Source organism: Aquarana catesbeiana, linkage group LG01 (assembly GCF_042186555.1).
Source record: "Aquarana catesbeiana isolate 2022-GZ linkage group LG01, ASM4218655v1, whole genome shotgun sequence".
Lineage (NCBI taxonomy): Eukaryota > Metazoa > Chordata > Amphibia > Anura > Ranidae > Aquarana > Aquarana catesbeiana.
In genome coordinates, this window is record NC_133324.1 from 95,534,345 (window position 1) to 95,552,352 (window position 18,008).

At 41.8% G+C, this 18,008-nt stretch overlaps 1 protein-coding gene across 1 annotated transcript in view; it reads left to right on the forward strand.

Moving 5' to 3' along the window:
• The window catches only part of NNT (nicotinamide nucleotide transhydrogenase), a 188,551-nt gene that overhangs the window by 64,132 nt on the left and 106,411 nt on the right, over nucleotides 1-18,008 (forward strand). The window contains exons 11-13 of the mRNA XM_073622115.1: nucleotides 1,304-1,465; nucleotides 6,107-6,217; nucleotides 17,297-17,442. Of these exons, the coding sequence (XP_073478216.1) occupies nucleotides 1,304-1,465; nucleotides 6,107-6,217; nucleotides 17,297-17,442 (419 nt within the window). The remainder of the gene's footprint in view (nucleotides 1-1,303; nucleotides 1,466-6,106; nucleotides 6,218-17,296; nucleotides 17,443-18,008) is intronic.

An 18,008-nucleotide genomic window follows, 5' to 3' on the forward strand; every position in this document is an offset into this window, starting at 1 on the left:
AGTGGGGCTGTTTAATAGCACTATGTGAAGGGAGTTGCATCTCTCTAGAGCAGTGTCAGTCAACCTACTTGATAAAGGGAGCCTCAAGTGTGGTCCCTGACGCTGCCAAAGGGACACATATGAGATTAGGTGAATGTATGTGCGTGCTAGAAGAGATGGTCAGAGACTGCAGACATGGTACAAGAGATGTTGAACACTGGAGATGCATTACATTAGACTAGGGATCACTGCAATGTACATCCTTTTACAAACCAATTCTACCATATCTTGGCACTCTACATCGCTCCACATTTGATATTTCGCTCAGCAAGATATTTTATACAAAATCAGAGGAAAAGGTGTGGACAGCACAGAAAAAAGTAAGATAGTGTGAAAAAAAATAAATAAACCAAACCACTTAGTCCCTCCCCAGTCTTTATCCTGTACCTGTTTGCTGATTTTATTGATCATGGACAATAAAGGTGGTTTGTAGGACTGTTACTCGTATGTGGCATGGTTTGTATGGCTGTCCAGGGTTTTTCTCACATCTTTACAATTACGAGCTGACCTGGCACTCCAGCCTCAAGTGCAGTATTCTGTATAGTTACCTGGAGCCGTGTTCCTGCTTTTCAAACCATTTAACTACTAGAAGTCCCCTACCCCAAGAACCGCACAATAGTGACAAAAAAATGCATGTTGGTCACCAGGGCTCTAGAGTTTCTGCTGGATGACCCGGGACTACTATCATCTAATTCGCCAGGCTTTGGGGTTTTGTCAGTGGCATCAATTTGTCAACAGTTTGAGATGATTCTGAGATCATTCAGAATTCACTGACAGGTGCATTTGGTTTGCAGTTGACCTACTTTAAGCAGGGTTTGCATTCCCATTGCATGTTTGAAGTGAAAGAAACGCCCATCAAGGCAGGTCCTTATTGGCATGCCTGTAGATTGCTGTCAGTGGATGCAATGCCTTACTGACTGCCGCACATTTTTTTTTTACCTGCAAAAAAGATGAGCGTTTATTTTTTTGTAAAAGGTGAACTTCTAGATGAATCCATATCCTTTTCCCTGTTATAACTTATAGGTAGATAAGATAAGTACTTGTCATTGCAACAAGTCAGAATGAAATTTCTTTGTAAAAAAAAAGAAAAAAAAAAAAAAAAAAAAAAAAAAAAAGCTTCTCACACTTCACACTTTTAGATATAAAAAAACCCACAATAACTCAGACATGTTCAAACAGGTTTTCCAATATCTATAAATCATCACAGCAAACCTAATAAATGCTGTTGAAATTGTACTTAATAATTTTGTTTTCTCTCCCCTAGGTCTTGCCTCCCTCTTGAGTCTGGGCATTGCCTCTCCTCACTCGGCTTTCACACAGATGGTGACAACCTTTGGCCTTGCTGGGATTGTGGGTTACCACACAGTGTGGGGAGTCACTCCTGCTCTGCACTCTCCACTTATGTCTGTGACGAATGCCATTTCAGGTGAGTTTCAGCGTGTGGCTTATGTACTTGCATTTAATTCCTCTAGAAAGATCAGCTGTAAAGACTCAGAGGAATCTGTGGAAGTAAGGGGAATTCTCTCCCAAGACAGCTGTCCAAAGAACCTCCCATTGGAAGATTTCCCCTGACCTTTTCTGCTGGGACTCCATTCTGTCTGTCTGTGAAAATTGTCATCCACAAAAAATAAAAATATTAAAATAGAGGGGTGAATTTCCTCAATAGTGGCACAGTCAACAATAAAAACCTGACAGAGGATCTAACCCTTTCCCATGCTATCCAAATGTAAAAAAAAGTTTTGTCTAGGGATGCACTTTAGGGTGTACCCAGGTTTAGGCAACCTCATTTTTCAAACTGTGAGGCAATTTAGTAGTGAATGGTATAAGTACTTATAGCTAGCGTTCTGCTCTTTTTCATGGGCCCATATTTGTTGTCCATTCTGCAATAGTATGTGCTTTATTACTGGGCAGCTCTTCCTATTCCTTGACTCCTCCTCAGACCCTGTCTTGTTTGTAACCCGGGGACTACCTGTACAATTAGGCTTCCGTAGGGGACCTAAAGTGATCTTTTCACCAAAAGGTCCCTTTTACACAAGCCTTTCCAGCATCACATGCATTGAAAAGCCAACGTATTTACACTCCTCAGCCTCTGCAAGCATCTAGTTGTCAGATCAGTCAAATCCATGTTTACATCTTAGGCTGCTTTCATTACTATGTCTACACCTTAAAATGTAGAACACTTGCAGTGGCCTGGGTAGTGAAGGAGTGGTGGCTTTTCAATACATGGGCCCTGTTGGACAGGTAAGGATATAAACACTTCTTTTACAATTGCCATCTTTAGGTAAAAGTGACCTTGTGACAGGACAAAATGCAGGGTCCCGGCACACTTTCGGGCTCGCCAACAAAAATTGAAACTGTTTTAACTACTCGGAAAAGAAAAACAGATTTTTTTTTTTTGCATTTGGAAATACATGGCAAGGCATTTCCCAACTGTGGGACACTTATAGCAATGCACAAACTAGAGGAGGCTAACTCCGAGGCAGCCCTTCCCTCTTTAAAGTGTTACTAAATCCAGGACTCTGCATTCACTATATCTGGTCTGCCACAGTACACAGAACATGGAAATGCAATTATATTAGTAAATATAAACTGCTACCTTTTTCTCATCAGCGGTATCTAGCAGTCTTGTGACTTCTATCAGTGTCCAAGCCAAGCACTGGTTAAAGCTTGTAGGAGGAAATCCTCTGTCTGGACAGTGCTGATTGGCCCTGTGCTGATCACATGCACTCTCCAAAGATAAAAAAAAAAAACCTCTCTAGCAATACACACCAAACTGAGCATGTGCAGCCTGACTCCATAGACTCTGTTATCAGGAAAATCTCAGTGGACAGTGGAAGAAGGGGAGGATCAGTGAAGCCAGGATCCATCAACAAGCTTTTTTACACAATGCAGATGATTAACCCCTTAGGTTCCACGTGGGGTGTAACAAGCATGCTTTACTGCATATGCAGACGAATTTTACTGTTGTGGGTTTAGTAACACTTTAATGGTACAGCAACAGACAAAGTGCAGACACCGCCTTTGGAAAGCAGCTTAAGACTTCTAGTGTGTGCACCAGATACAAAAAAGTGAAACAATGATCAACACTAAAGCCTGCCATAGACTGTTCGAATTCCTGCATGTTGTGTTTTTAGGATGCAATTCTTGCCAGTGGTTTTAGTCGCTAGCAATATTCACTGTGTTCTCCCGGCAGGGACGGCTCCCTGCGCTCCCCCTGGCAAATAGAACACAATAGCTGTCGGAAGGGATTCTGTGGTTGCAGGAAAGAAAGTAATCTATGGATGGCTTTAGATCAGTTTGAAAACCACAAAAACAAAAGAAAGGTGCACATGGGTGGTCCAATTTACAAAACAATACAAAAAAAAGTTGCTGACAAACTTTAAAGCTAGCCAGCAAAAAAAAAAAAACCTAACTAAACATTAACTGCTCAGGATAAATATTTTTTTTGCTGCTTACATTTGCAAAATGCATGTTGAAGCCTGAGAATTGGTGATAAAGAAAGAAAGAGAAGGAAGTGGTGTGCTTGAATATATTTTGTCTCTAGGTCTGTGTAGAACGTTCTGAAGAAGCACCCAGTGTAAGTCTTCCTCTGTTGCATGCTACCTGACCTGCATTCAAGCATATAAGGACTATTGGTTAGCAGGAATATTTTGCCCTTGAAGAAGAAGTAAACCCTGTTGGGTTTTACTTCCTTTGCCCCTGGAAACTAAAAGCATAATGTGCTGCTATGCATCGCATACTAGCACATTCTGTGACACTTACCTATAAACGAAGCCTACACTGCCCCCCGTTGCAGGCTACATCCATGTTCGGCCCCTCTTCCTTCTGGGGCCACGGACTCCGGCTCTGTGACTGTCCGGAGCCGCATGCCGCCACTCCTGCGCATGTGTGCTGAAGCCGCCAGTCATGGCATGTGTGTGTGTGTGTGTGTGTGTGTGTGTGTGTGTGTATGTGTGTGTGTGTATATATATATATATATATATATATATATATATATATATATATATATATATATATATATATATATATATATATATATATATATATATATATATATATATATGCAGAGACCCTAGAGAATAAAATGGTGGCTGTTGCACTATTTTATGTCTCGCTGTATTTGCGCAGCGGTCTTTTGAATGCCATAAGAATTCTGTGGGACATTTTGCCACTACTGCAGAAGGCTTTTCTTTACCAGGTCCTCTGGTTTCGGAGCTTTCTGGGAGCTGTAGAAGAAAGAGGAGGAAGTGGTGTGCTTGAATATATTTTGTCTCTAGGTCTGTGTAGACCGTTCTGAAGAAGCACCCAGTGTAAGTCTTCCTCTGTTGCATGCTACCTGACCTTCATTCAAGCATATAAGGACTTTTGGTTGGCAGGAATATTTTGCCCTTGAAGAAGCTTTAGACAATACACATACTAGGGCTAATTTGGACAGGTGCCAGGTAACCTACCAGCAGGTCTTTGGAGTATGGGCGAAAACAGAGGAGGGAACCCATGCAGGCACAGAGAGAAGATGCAAACTCCATGCAGGTCATGCCATAGTTGGGATTTGAAATAACGACCCTAGTGCTGCTAGGCGGAGGTGCTAACCACTCGGTCACTGCTGCTCTTGCCCCTCATACTTTTTGTCCCTGCTATGATTTACACCCCCCTGCCCCAATCCACCTCCTTTTTTATTCTGCTCTTATTCTTCAATCCAGCCACAACATGTGCCGGGTCCCCACTGTGAACTAGCAATACTCTTTCTGAACATGTTCATTAAAAATCACTTTATTAGCCAGCACTCCACGGTTTAGTAATGTATTTCCTGCTGGGGTGATCACTCCTCCTGCCGAGGAACACGGTGTATGAAACAGAGCCTACTTATAAACCACAGTTATAGACTCAAGTCTTCCCTGCTTTCTTATTTAAAAAAGCATTGTGAGTAAAAAAAAAAAAAAAAAAAAAAAAAAAAAGCATTGTGTTTATTATTACAATCTTTGTTGGAAAGCGAACACTTGTTAAACATTTACAGTGGCTTTTTGCTTTTTTTTTTTTTTTTGGCTGTTTGCTGTAATCTAGTGAATGGCTGTACCATTAGGTTGTCTTCTATCATAGAGCTCCTTACATTTTTAGGATTGCTGTAACTCCTCTTACCCTCCATTGATGATTATTATTTCTAACTAGTGTTCTCAGTGTCTGAGGATGATGTGCTGCAGGGAAGAGCTTTCTTTTAGGCCCTAATCGCTCTGCTACATGCAGCATTCCGGTGTGTCACAAAATAGGAAATGCACTGGCAGTCAAACACATTGTTTTCAGTTCAGTTCCAATTTCACCAATAGGCTGAGCTAAAATAAAACCCAGCGTGCTGCACTTACAAGTATATTGAGGCTTAAAGAAGAAGTAAACCCTGTTGGGTTTTACTTCCTTCCTTTGCCCCTGCAAACTAAAAGCATAATGTGCTGGTATGCATCGCATACCAGCACATTCTGTGACACCTGCAAACGAAGCCCGCGCCATCCCCGTTGCAGGCCGCATCCATGTTCGCCCCCTCTTCCTTCTGGGGCCGCAGACTCCGGCTCCGTGACTGGCCAGAGCCACGTGCCATCACTCCTGCGCATGTGCGCTGAAGCCGCCAGTCATGAAGAAATGGCGGGGGGGCCTAGGGCGTTTCTTCACAGCGCATGTGCACCACCTTGCTACTCTTTCGTTACCCTTGTTCATGCACAGGATAATCTGACTCTTATACCCCGATGAAACCAAGCTGTGCCTTTTTACTGTTTTTATAGCTTATTACTATACACTAATACCTTGGATTACTCTCACTTTTGCCTGGACAGCTTGGTCTGCATATAAATGTGGAGAAAACGTGAAATTGGGAAAAGAGTAATTCAAATCCGGAATACTATTATTTGATTTATTAACCACATTACGTTACCCAGAATGCAATATTTTTCAAACTCTTAACTTTGAGCTTTGAAAAGAACTGCAATTAAGCAAAGGTTTCGTAGATACATTGCTGAACTGATTTTCTTTAATTTATTTGTAGTTTTCAGCATTTGCCCTATTTCTGTGTTTTTAATTTTAGGTCTGACAGCTGTTGGAGGTCTTGCTCTCATGGGAGGTGGTTACCTTCCTTCAAACACCGCTCAGGCCCTTGCTGTGCTCGCAGCGTTTGTGTCTTCCATCAACATTGCAGGTAATTCATCGTTTTTGGCTTGCGAAATTGTACAGCCAATTTATCTGTTAATCCCTGTTGGTTGGTCAGAAATTGACTTTAATTTGCCTATCTCGCCATACAATTGATAACAGATATCATCTAATTAAGGGTTGTGTTGCTGAAGTTTTTATTTTACTCTAAAATAGGACCATATTCTACAGGTGGGTATGGCAAAGCAAATTAAAGCTGGTGGATTGAAGCTAACTGCACATGTTAGTCATATATCTTAGATATAGATAGATAGATAGATATATCGGGGTGGATTTGATTTAAATCATAATTTTTAAAGAGCAACTGTCATCTCTGTCCTGCAGTGGCTCCTCCTCTGACCCGCTGTTGACTCACCGACAGTCCCATTCACTTTATTCACGGCTGGTGATGCGGCAGTGACACAACAAGGTGAGGGACGTGGCGGCAGCAGGTGAGTGGATGCCCGCTAACAGGCGCTGCCATGATGGATCTGAAATAACCGGTGCTCTTTAAATGTAAGGACTTATTCTTGCTGGTAGTTAGAATCTTTTAATATTTGCAAACAAAATTAAGGTTTCCTATTTAGACTAATAAGCTGTCATGTTAGTAAAACCGCGATATCAGAACCGATTCAATCATACAGTTTGTAGTGTACATAGATTTGCAAAACAATGGGATAAAGGAATATTCCACATACATACAGCTTAATGCTACTTAACGAATCTCCATTTCGATATAGAGAGATTATATATATTTATTTTAGAATCTTTGTATTTGTTTAGCCTATTTAATATTATTAATAATATTGAATTGAACTCAGCCAAACAGATGCAAATAGTTTTGTTTTTTTTTTTGTTTTTTTGTTTTTTAAATAATAAATTTTTTTCATGATTTATTTTTTTTCATATTTATAATTTTAACCACTTACCAACCGGCCCATAGCCGAATGACGGCTGCAGGGCGGTTGGATAACTCTGGGTGGAAGTACTATGACGTCCTCCCAGAATTCCCCTCTTGCGCGCCCCCTGGGGCGCGCACCCGAACACATCCTGGACCCGGCGCATCACGGATCCCGGTAAATGGCCGCTGATCGTGGCCGTTTACCATGTGATCGAGCCGTCAAATGACGGCGGGATCACATGTAAACAGACCGGCGTCATCTGATGACGCCGGTTCCTCTCCTCCCCTCCTGTGTACCGATCGGTACACTGTGAGCGGGGAGGGGGACGGATGGATGTCTGCAGCGCTGTTGGCTGTATGTGTAGTGCCCACAGTGCTGCACAGAGACATCCATCCATCCATCCATCCATGCTCAGCCATCCCTCACTATTGCAATGCTGTGCAATACTCTGCATTACCCCCACAATACTCTGCAATACTCCCGCAATACTCTGCAGTACCCCCACAATACTCTGCAATACCCCCACAATACTCTGCAATACCCCCACAATACTCTGCAATACCCCCACAATACTCTGCAATACCCCCACAATACTCTGCAATGCCCCCACAATACTCTGCAATGCTGTGCAATACTCTACAATACCCTCACAATACTCTGCAATGCCCCCACAATACTCTGCAATGCTGTGCAATACTCTGCAATGCCCCCACAATGCTCTGCAATGCTGTGCAATACTCTGCAATGCCCCCACAATACTCTGCAATGCTGTGCAATACTCTGCAATGCCCCCACAATACTCTGCAATGCCCCCGCCATACTCTGCAATGCCCCCCGCCATACTCTGCAATGCCCCCCGCCATACTCTGCCATGCCCCCGCCATACTCTGCCATGCCCCCGCCATACTCTGCCATGCCCCCGCCATACTCTGCCATGCCCCCGCCATACTCTGCCATGCCCCCGCCATACTCTGCCATGCCCCCGCCATACTCTGCCATACCCCGCCATACCCCGCCATACTCCGCCATACTCCGCCATACCCCGCCATACTCCGCCATACCCCGCCATACTCCGCCATACCCTGCCATACCCCGCCATACTCCGCCATACCCCGCCATACTCCGCAATAACCTGCCATACCCCGCCATACTCCGCAATACCCCGCCATACCCTGCCATGCTGAGCCATGCTCAGCTGTACTCGCCCTCTGTATGTGGCCAGGCTGTGGAAGTCTCACACATGTGGTATCGCCGTACTCAGGAGGAGTAGGCGAATCTATTTTGGGGTGTCATTTTTGGTATGTACATGTTATGTGGTAGAAATATTGTATAAATGGACAACTTTGTGTTAAAAAAAAAAAAAGCGTTTTAACCACTTCCCGCCCGCCGGCCGTCATACAACGTCCTTGACTATGTGCGGGGATATCTGAATGATGGGTGCAGCTACAGGCATCATTCAGATATCAGCTTTTTCAGCCGGCGATTCCCTACACCATGAGAACAATCATAGCAGCTGTTCCACTGCTTGATCGTTCTTACGGGAGGCGAGAGGGGACGTCCCCCCTTCCCGCCGCCTTGCGGTGCTTCTACCGACTCACCGCTACAACCAAAGCCAGGATCTTTTTTTTTTTTTTTTTTTTTAATTTCAGGCTTCCCAGCCTAGAGGTGAGATGTGGGGTCTTATTGACCCCATATATCACTGTAAAGAGGACCTGTCATGCCATATTCCTATTACAAGGATGTTTATATTCCTTGTAATAGAAATAAAAGTGGTCAAAAATTTTTTTTTTTTGGAAAAAAGCATCAAACTAAAATAAATAAAGTAAAATGAACAATAAAAAAAAAAAAAAATTTTTAAAGCGCCCCTGTCCCTGTGTGCTCGCATGCAGAAGCGAACGCATACGTAAGTCCCGCCCACATATGAAAACGGTGTTCAAACCACACATGTGAGGTATCGCTGCGATCGGTAGAGCGAGAGCAATAATTTTGGCCCTAGACCTCCTCTGTAACTCAAAACATGTAACCAGTAAAAAATTTTAAAGCGTCGCCTATGGGGATTTTTGAGTAGCAAAGTTTGGCGCCATTCCACAAGCGCGTGCAATTTTGAAGGGTGACATGTTGGGTATCTATTTACTCGGCGTAACTTCATCTTTCACATTATGCAAAAACATTGGGCTAACTTTATTATTTTGGTTTTTGTAAAGCACAAAACAGTTTTTTTTCCAAAAAAAACGCGTTAAAAAAATTGCTGCGCAAATACTGTGCGAGATAAAAAGTTGCAACGACCGCCATTGTATTCTCTAGGGTCTTTGCTAAAAAAACATATATAATGTTTTAGGGTTCTAAGTAATTTTCTAGCTAATAAATGATGATTTTTACATGTAGGAGAGAAATGTCAGAATTGGCCTGGGTGCTCCAGAACGCCTGAAGGTGCTCCCCTGCATGTTGGGCCTCTGTATGTGGCCACGCTGTGTAAAAGTCTCACACATGTGGTATCACCATACTCGGGAGTAATAGCAGAATGTGTTTTGGGGTGTAATTTGTGGTATGCATATGCGGTCTGTGAGAAATAACCTGCTAATATGACAATTTTGTGGAAAAAAAAAAAAGTAAAAAAAAAACCTTGATTTTGCAAAGAATTGTGGGAAAAAATTACAACTTCAAAAAACTCACCATGCATCTTTCTAAATACCTTGGAATGTCTTCTTTCCAAAAAGGGGTCATTTGGGGAGTATTTGTACTTTTCTGGCATGTTAGGGTCTCAAGAAATTAGATAGGCCGTCAGTAATTCAGGTGTGATCAATTTTCAGATATTCGCACCATAGCTTTTGGACTCTATAACTTTCAAAAAGACCAAATAATATCCACCGATTTGGGTTATTTTTTACCAAAGATATGTAACGGTATAAATTTTGGCCAAAATATATGAAGAAAAATTACTAATTTGCAAAATATTATAACAGAAATGAAGAAAAATGTATTTTTTTTACAGATTTTTCGGTCTTTTTTCTTTTACGGCGCAAAAAATAAAGAAACCAGCAGTGATTAAATACCACCAAAAGAAAGCTCTATTTGTGTGAAAAAAAGGACAAAAATTTCATAAAGATACAGTGTTGCATGACTGAGTAATTGTCATTCAAAATGTGAGAGCACCAAAAGCTGAAAATTGGTCTGGTTAGGAAGGGGGTTTAAGTGCCCAGTTGTCAAGTGGTTAATATAAGAATATATATATATATATATATATATATATATATATATATATATATATATATATATATATATATATATATATATATATATATATATATATATATATATATATATATATATATATTTTTTTTTTTTCCATAATAATAATTGTAATAATTGGTCAGCCAATCTATTATTATTATTGAAAAAAATATTATAAAAAAAAAATATTGTACAAAAATGTATTATTATTATTATTATTATTCTGAAATACTGTTATTGAAATGTAAAAAAAAAATCTTTATTTGTATCTGTTTGGCTGGGGAGATGGCTGTCTTTGGTGCTGGGGAGATTGGGCACCGCTGCTATAGAAGATATACAGAAATCTACAGATACAGCAAGTCAGCAGCTGACTCATCCTGCCAGGCTTCACTTGTGAATTATAACTTTTTATGAACTGGCCCTTTAAACATGGATATATTCACCAGTAAAATACTGGATTTTGGATTGTAACCAGACAACTGTAATATTGAGGTCATCTCTAAATATTAAGGCCCCAAAGAAGTTGGACAATTAATTTCTGCGATCGCTCCCTGTAGATACGGGCGGGTATCGCTTCAATCTCAGATTTGAGCAGAAATGATTTTTGTTGGCACCCTCATGGAAATTCTTCAATAATCTCTTCAGCATGGTCATTATATGATGCTAATTGTGCCAAGTGTTATTTTTGCCAGGGTATTACTTTTCCCTTACTCACTGTCTTTGCGCAAGTAATTCTCTAAATGGTTGTCACAAGCAGAGCCAAGCTCCTCTATTTTGTAAATCTAAAGCAGGAGTGTGTAATAAGGAAATGCTTGGCTGAAGTTTTCCTTTCAGCAATGCTGTAGATAAAGTAGACTTATATATAAGCCAAGGACATGTGAAATGATTAACATATCAGAGATATGGCGGCAATGTTATGCCACTGCAGCAACCAAGAAAGATCCAGAGCTGGAGTCTGTTGTGCTATTTTATGGCTGGACCCTCTTTGCTTTAGCAAACCATCCATTTTTTTGCTGATAATATTGTTTGGTATAAAATCTGCTTTGTTTACAACAGGGTTGAAAAAATCCCAAGGGCCAACCAGATAGTTAACGTACTTTAAAAGTAACATCTGGTATCAAATGTTTTGCGTGCCTTGAAGCCCGAATGAATCTAAACTGGCTAAATACTTTTCAGATGCATTAAAACAATGATGGTCTCTCTGCAGTGGTCCGCCATGCTCCCGTCAGAGCCAGACCTATAGCTCAGCAAAGCTCACTCTTATTGCTCATTGGGGAGCTCCAGATTTGATTCAGCAGAGGGGTAGACCTCTGTAGAGAGACCACTGCTTCCTTGCAGATAGTCTTGTGTTTCCAGAGAGAGGGCTTCTACTCTAGGCTGGTGATACTGTCTGAATAAAAAAAAAAAAAAAAAACTATAATGCCATTTACACACGAGCGGACTTTACGGCATACTTGGTTCGGCGGACCTGAGTCCGTCGGACAATTTGAGTTGTGTGTGGGCTCCAGCTGACTTTTTTTCCCCAAAAGTTCGACGGCTCTAGAAATGAAACATGTTTCAAATCTTTCCGACGGACTCGAGTCCGGTCAAAAAGTCCGCTCGTCTGTATGCTAGTACGACGGACTAAAACCGACGCCGGGGCAGCTATTGGCTACTGGCTATGAACTTCCTTATTTTTGTCCAGTCGTACGTCATCACGTACGAATCCAACGGACTTTGGTTGATCGTGTGTAGGCAAGTCCTTTAATTCGGAAAGTCCGTCAAAGTCCGCCGGACAAAGTCTGCCGTCAAGTTCGCTCGTGTGTACGTGGCATAAGACTTTGATCACCTGTTTTGATGCACTCAGAATGTATTTAGCTGATTTCAATGAAACATTCAGTTGGGCTTTTAAGCCTTCTTTTGGATAGATTGAGAAATTATTAATTTTGTCAGGTTTGTTGTCTGGGGCTCCATTAGAGAGTTTTTCTCACTTTCTATACAATGCCTGTACAAAGAAATTAGGACAAAGGAACAGACAGCAGTTCTAATCCACCACCACCACTATAATTACATTGTGTTATTGTTATTGTGGATAATCCCATTGGAGACTCTTCCCATCACTTCCTGTGTCCCTTTGTCTTTCTATCCAAAATGAAATAAAATGTTGAGCTGTAAAGCGCATCTGTGATTTGTTTATGGACATTAAAATATAAGTTCACCTTTTGGAAAAAATAATAAATGCACATATTTTTGCAGCAAAAAAATGTGAGTTTATTATTTTTCCCCCTAAGGAGCCTGGAAAGCATTGCGCCTATGATCAGGGATGTGATGCCAGACTCCTGCAAACAAGCCCTGCAGCTTTCAGCCCGTACCTGCATAGGGGCTGCCTTTTTACGAGGTGCAGGGCTTGTAAATGAACTATGAGGCCGTTGGTTTTGACAGGTACCCGCTCCCACTTCCGGGTAAGATCGCAGCGGTGAGGATTCCCCCCCCACCTGCTGCCTTCTGTCCTAGAAGTTGGTGGAACCATGCAGAAAGTGCAGTGCGACTCACACGTGCGCAGTAGAAAACTGGCTGTGAAGCCCTTATTTACAGTGCCGGCACCTGAAGCCGATTGACGATTCGGCTTGCCTGGGCAGGTGAGTGTCGTCCTTATAATAAAAGTCATCAGCTGCAGTATTTGTAGCTGCTGACTTGCCATTTTTTTCCCAGACTAGATCTCCTCTTAAAGTTGGGTGCCAGTCAGTTTCTACCAGCCTAGAAACACCTGCTATTTGGTTACTGGGGTTCTGAAGCCAACTGATCGCTGTAAAAATGAATGAAGAAAACCAAAGCTGGGAGGAGAACCTGATAACTTGACCTATCAGCCTTGTGACTGACCCTTATCCAGTCACTATGTAGCACAAAGAACTTGGTGATTTGCTGCAGGTGCCACGGTGTACAGTGATATTCATTCCCCATTATAAATTATCCAAGGGTTCATTCAGAAAGGCACATAGACCTACACATCCTTGAAGAGACGTTTGCACCCACAGTAGAGCACAGTTGCTCCCAGGAGCCTGTTAAAAAATCAGTGAGAGTCAGACAGACGCAGTGTCTGTACAGATCTTTCGGCACATCTTGTACTTGCATACACCTATAGATAAGCAGGTCTCTGAACACTCATCTGTCTCTGTACGCCGGTACACACTTGAATGTGCGTAAAGATTCAGGCAGATACTGTGCCTGTCTACTGTGCCTGTCTACTGTGCCTGTCTACTGTGCCTGTCTACTGTGCCTGTCGTTAATTTTTAACGGGGTTTTGTGCTCCTCGGTGCACTACTCCAGACACATAAACAAAATGTCTCTTCAAGAATGTACAGCATTTCTCCACCCCCCCCCCCCCCCCCCCCCCCATGTGAATGAATCCTATGTGTTTGATGAATTCACCACCCCTTACCTACCTTTTTATACCTAAGTAGTTTAAAAGATTATGTAGGTGTTTTAACTCCTGGGATTGCTGTGCCTCTGTCACACACAAGTACTGTTCATTACACTCTGACTGTTGAACTTGCTACTCAGACGGAATGTCTTGTGCCAGTCTTGTACTTTTCTTATTGTAACCAGGCTTACATCTGGCACCACATGCACTCACACGCCATGCCATTTCAAGTCCAATAATATAATAGAGCTAAAGTAAATAGAACAGAGCATAGCTCCTCACTGTATTTGTATTATGCTCAGTTAAGACTTCATGGCCCAGTTTAAATGGGTGTAGACTTATGGGAAGAAATGGTTTTAATTTAACCTTTACAAATGCTGCTGCTTTGTCATTTCCTCCACTTATTCCTGCACCATCAAAGCGATTGTCTTGAACTATGACATTAGTGAGATTCCAGCATTGTGCACTTTCCTTATATTTCACTTACATTAGAGGTTATATTTCAGCAAGGCATTACCATACAGTGCCTTGAAAAAGTTTTCGAACCCCTTGAAGTTTTCTACATTTTGTCATGTTACAACCAAACACGTAAACGTATTTTATTGGGATTTTATGTGATAGAGCAAAACAAAGTGGCACATAATTGTGAACTGGAAGGAAAATGAGAAATGTTTTTCAATTTTTTTTTACAAATATGTGAAAAGTGTGGGGTGCATTTGTATTCAGCCCCCCTGAACCACTTTTTGCTGTAATTACAGCTGCAAGTTTTTTTGGGGATATCTCTAGCAGCTTTGCACATCTAGAGAGTGACATTTTAGCCCATTCTTCTTTGCAAAATGGCTCAAACTCTGTCGGATTGGATGGAGAGCGTCTGTGAACAGCAATTTTCAAGTCTTGTCACAGATTCTCAATTGGATTTAGGTCTGGACTTTGAGCCATTCTAACACATGAATATGCTTTGATCATTCTAAGCTATTCCATTGTAGCTCTGGCTGTATGTTTAGGGTCGTTGTCCTGCTGGAAGGTGAACCTCCACCCCAGGCAAGTCTTTTGCAGACTCTTATGCCCTGTACACACGATCGGACATTGATCGGACATTCCGACAACAAAATCCATACACACGGTCGCACAAAGTTGTCAGAAAATCCGATCGTTCTGAACGCGGTGACGTAAAACACGTACGTCGGGACTATAAACGGGGCAGTAGCCAATAGCTTTCGTCTCTTAATTCTGAGCATGGGTGGCACTAAGTGCGTCGGATTTGTGTACACACGATCGGAATTTAAACGATCTGATTTTGTTGTTGGAAAATTTTATATCCTGCTTTCAAACTTTGTGTGTCGGAAATTCCGACGGAAAAGGTCTGATGGAGCCCACACACGATCGGAATTTCCAACAACACAATCCGATTGCACTTTTTCCATCGGAAAATCCGACTGCGTGTACAGGGCATAACAGGTTTTCTTCTAAGATTGCCCTGTATTTGGCTTCATCCATCTTCCCATCAACTCTGACCAGCGTCCCTGTCCCTGCTGAAAAAAAGCATCTCCACAACATGATGCTGCCACCATCATGTTTCACGGTGGGGATGGTGTGTTCAGGGTGATGTGCAGTGTTAGTTTTCCGCCACACATCGCATTTTGCTTTTAGGCCAGAAAGTTACATTTTGGTCTCATCTGATCAGAGCACCTTCTTCCACAGGTTTGCAGTTGTGCCATACTCTTTCCATTTTCGGATGATGGATTGAACAGTGCTCTGTGAAATGAGAAAAGCTTGAAATATTTTTTATAACCTAACCCTGCTTTAAACTTCTCCACAACTTTATCCCTGACCTGTCTGGTGTGCTCATTGGCCTTCATGATGCTCTTTGTTCACTAAGGTTTTCTAACAAACATCTGAGGGCTTCACAGAACAGCTGTATTTATACTGAGCTTAAATTACACACAGGTGGACTCTACTTACTAATTAGGTGACTTCTGAAGGCAACTGGTTCCACTAGATTTTAGTTAGGGGTATCAGAATAAAGGAGGCTTAATTCAAATGCACGCCACACATTTCACATATTTATTTGTAAAAAAAAATTGAAAACCATTTATCATTTTCCTTCCACTTCACAATTATGTGCCACTTTGTGTTGGTCTATCACATAAAATCCCAATAAAATACATTTACATTTTTGGTTGTAACATGACAAAATGTGGAAAATTTCAAGGGGTATGAATACTTTTTTAAGGCACTGTAGCTCTATAGCTCTCTCCTATCATGGTGTTATTTAAAGTCTATAAGCCCCCGTATAGTGTCTTTCTAAACTATCTCGCCTTTTGGATTTCTTCTACAGAACATATTTATCCTTGCGCTACGAGCAGCTTCCCTGAGCATGTCCACAATAATAACATAACTTCTGAGCCATTGGCAAGTGTTTTTCAAGCTGCTCTAGGTATCTCTGTAGTTAGTAGAATTGGAGCAGGGTTTGGTTGAGCACTGTAATTAATTGGCCTGTTGCACTCTCTGTGGCATTTACGTTGCAGAAATCCTGGTTGCTGAAAAAAGGCATTTTAATTGTTTTCAGGCCTGAATGCTACCGCTCTGTGGTGTGAACATCATGCTTTTTTCCACTTACTACTTTTCATAAAAAAGTTGGTTTGGTTCTCTTCCCAAATTAAGAGAGGGTGATGTGTCTGATCAGGTCATTAAGAGAATGAAGTGCATTGGGCAGCATATTCAAACTCTGGTGCCTATTGGACTGTGCAGTCCTATTTAAAGTGGTTGTGAAGGTATACATTTTTCTTAAATGAAAATAATAAACATGTAATACATACCTGCTCTGTGTAATGGTATTGCACAGAGCAGCCCTGAACCACCTCTTCTGGGGTCCCCTGCCGGGGCTGCCTGCTCTTGCACTTCTGTGTCTGCCACCAAAGCAAGCTGTTTGCTATGGGGGCAGATGTGTGACTCGCTCCTGAGTGGACCCCCCCCCCCCCCCCCCCCCGTCTCTGCTCACAGGATTTGTTTGACAGCTGCAGCAGCCAATGGCTTCCTCTGCTGTCTGTGTCTGTATGAGAGAAAGAGCAGTGCTGCTGCTCTTGAGCACAGCACTGGATTGAGATGAGACTTTTTACCTTAATGCAGAAATAACCTTTGTGCCTTTAGAAACACTTTAAACATACTTCACAAATGCTATAACAGAAAAGTGGCTAATACATTGTCGGTCTAACATGTTCTATTTTGGCAGATTCAGTTAGCATTAGGTGAATGTGTATGCAAGGCATAGCAAAATAAAAATGTAAGTAGATAATTTCTTCTATACATGTACTTTTCCCCATGTTTTATTGAATAAAATAAGCCCTGCAAGTTTAGAGATTACATGGGAAGTGTGCACAAGAGACAGGACTTCTCTGAATTTTTGACATGATCAACAGGTATTTTTTTGCATTCATCAAAACGAAACACTTTCAATATCATTGGCAAACCAGAAGGGAACACATTAAAAGAAGTTCATTGTTAATGTTTGTGTACACTTTCATCTCTCATAGTTTTCCATTTTCTCCCTTTGCAGGTGGTTTCTTGGTGACACAGAGAATGCTGGACATGTTCAAACGTCCAACTGATCCTCCAGAATACAACTACCTGTACCTGCTCCCTGGAGGATTGTTTGTTGGGGGATATGCCACTGCCCTGCACACCGGATATTCTATCGAACAGGTGGGCAGATGACATTTGTTCTTGTCTATTTATCATTCAGGATTGTCATAATTTGCATACAGTGTTGCAGACCAAAGTAATTGTAAGTCAGACTATCGTACTACTGCAAGCTGAAAAATGGCCTGGTAATGGAAGGGTATTACAGGCTAGTACTGACGTTGTTAAAGCAAATCTAATGCTTGCAACCCAGATTATTATGATATCCCCTCACTAGTGTCTACCTTATCCTGAGTAGGAGCTCTGTGACTTGTTGGTGGCACCAGGATCTCCCTAGTTCCTGGTCTCAGCATAAAACTTCAGCAGGGGTACATGTACACATTTTAAAAGGGTGATGCTTGGGCAGAGCTACTACACATTGATGCCAAACACACCAGACTTCCACAATACTAGACCTGGAGAAATTCTAGAGCAGTCTAGTAAATTTCAATGGCTGGCTCCTAAATTCTGTGTTCATGTGTCCACCACTGTATGTCTATTTAGACAAGAGTATTGCCCCGTACACACGGTCGGACATTGATTGGACATTCCGACAACAAAACCCTAGGATTTTTTCCAACGGATGTTGG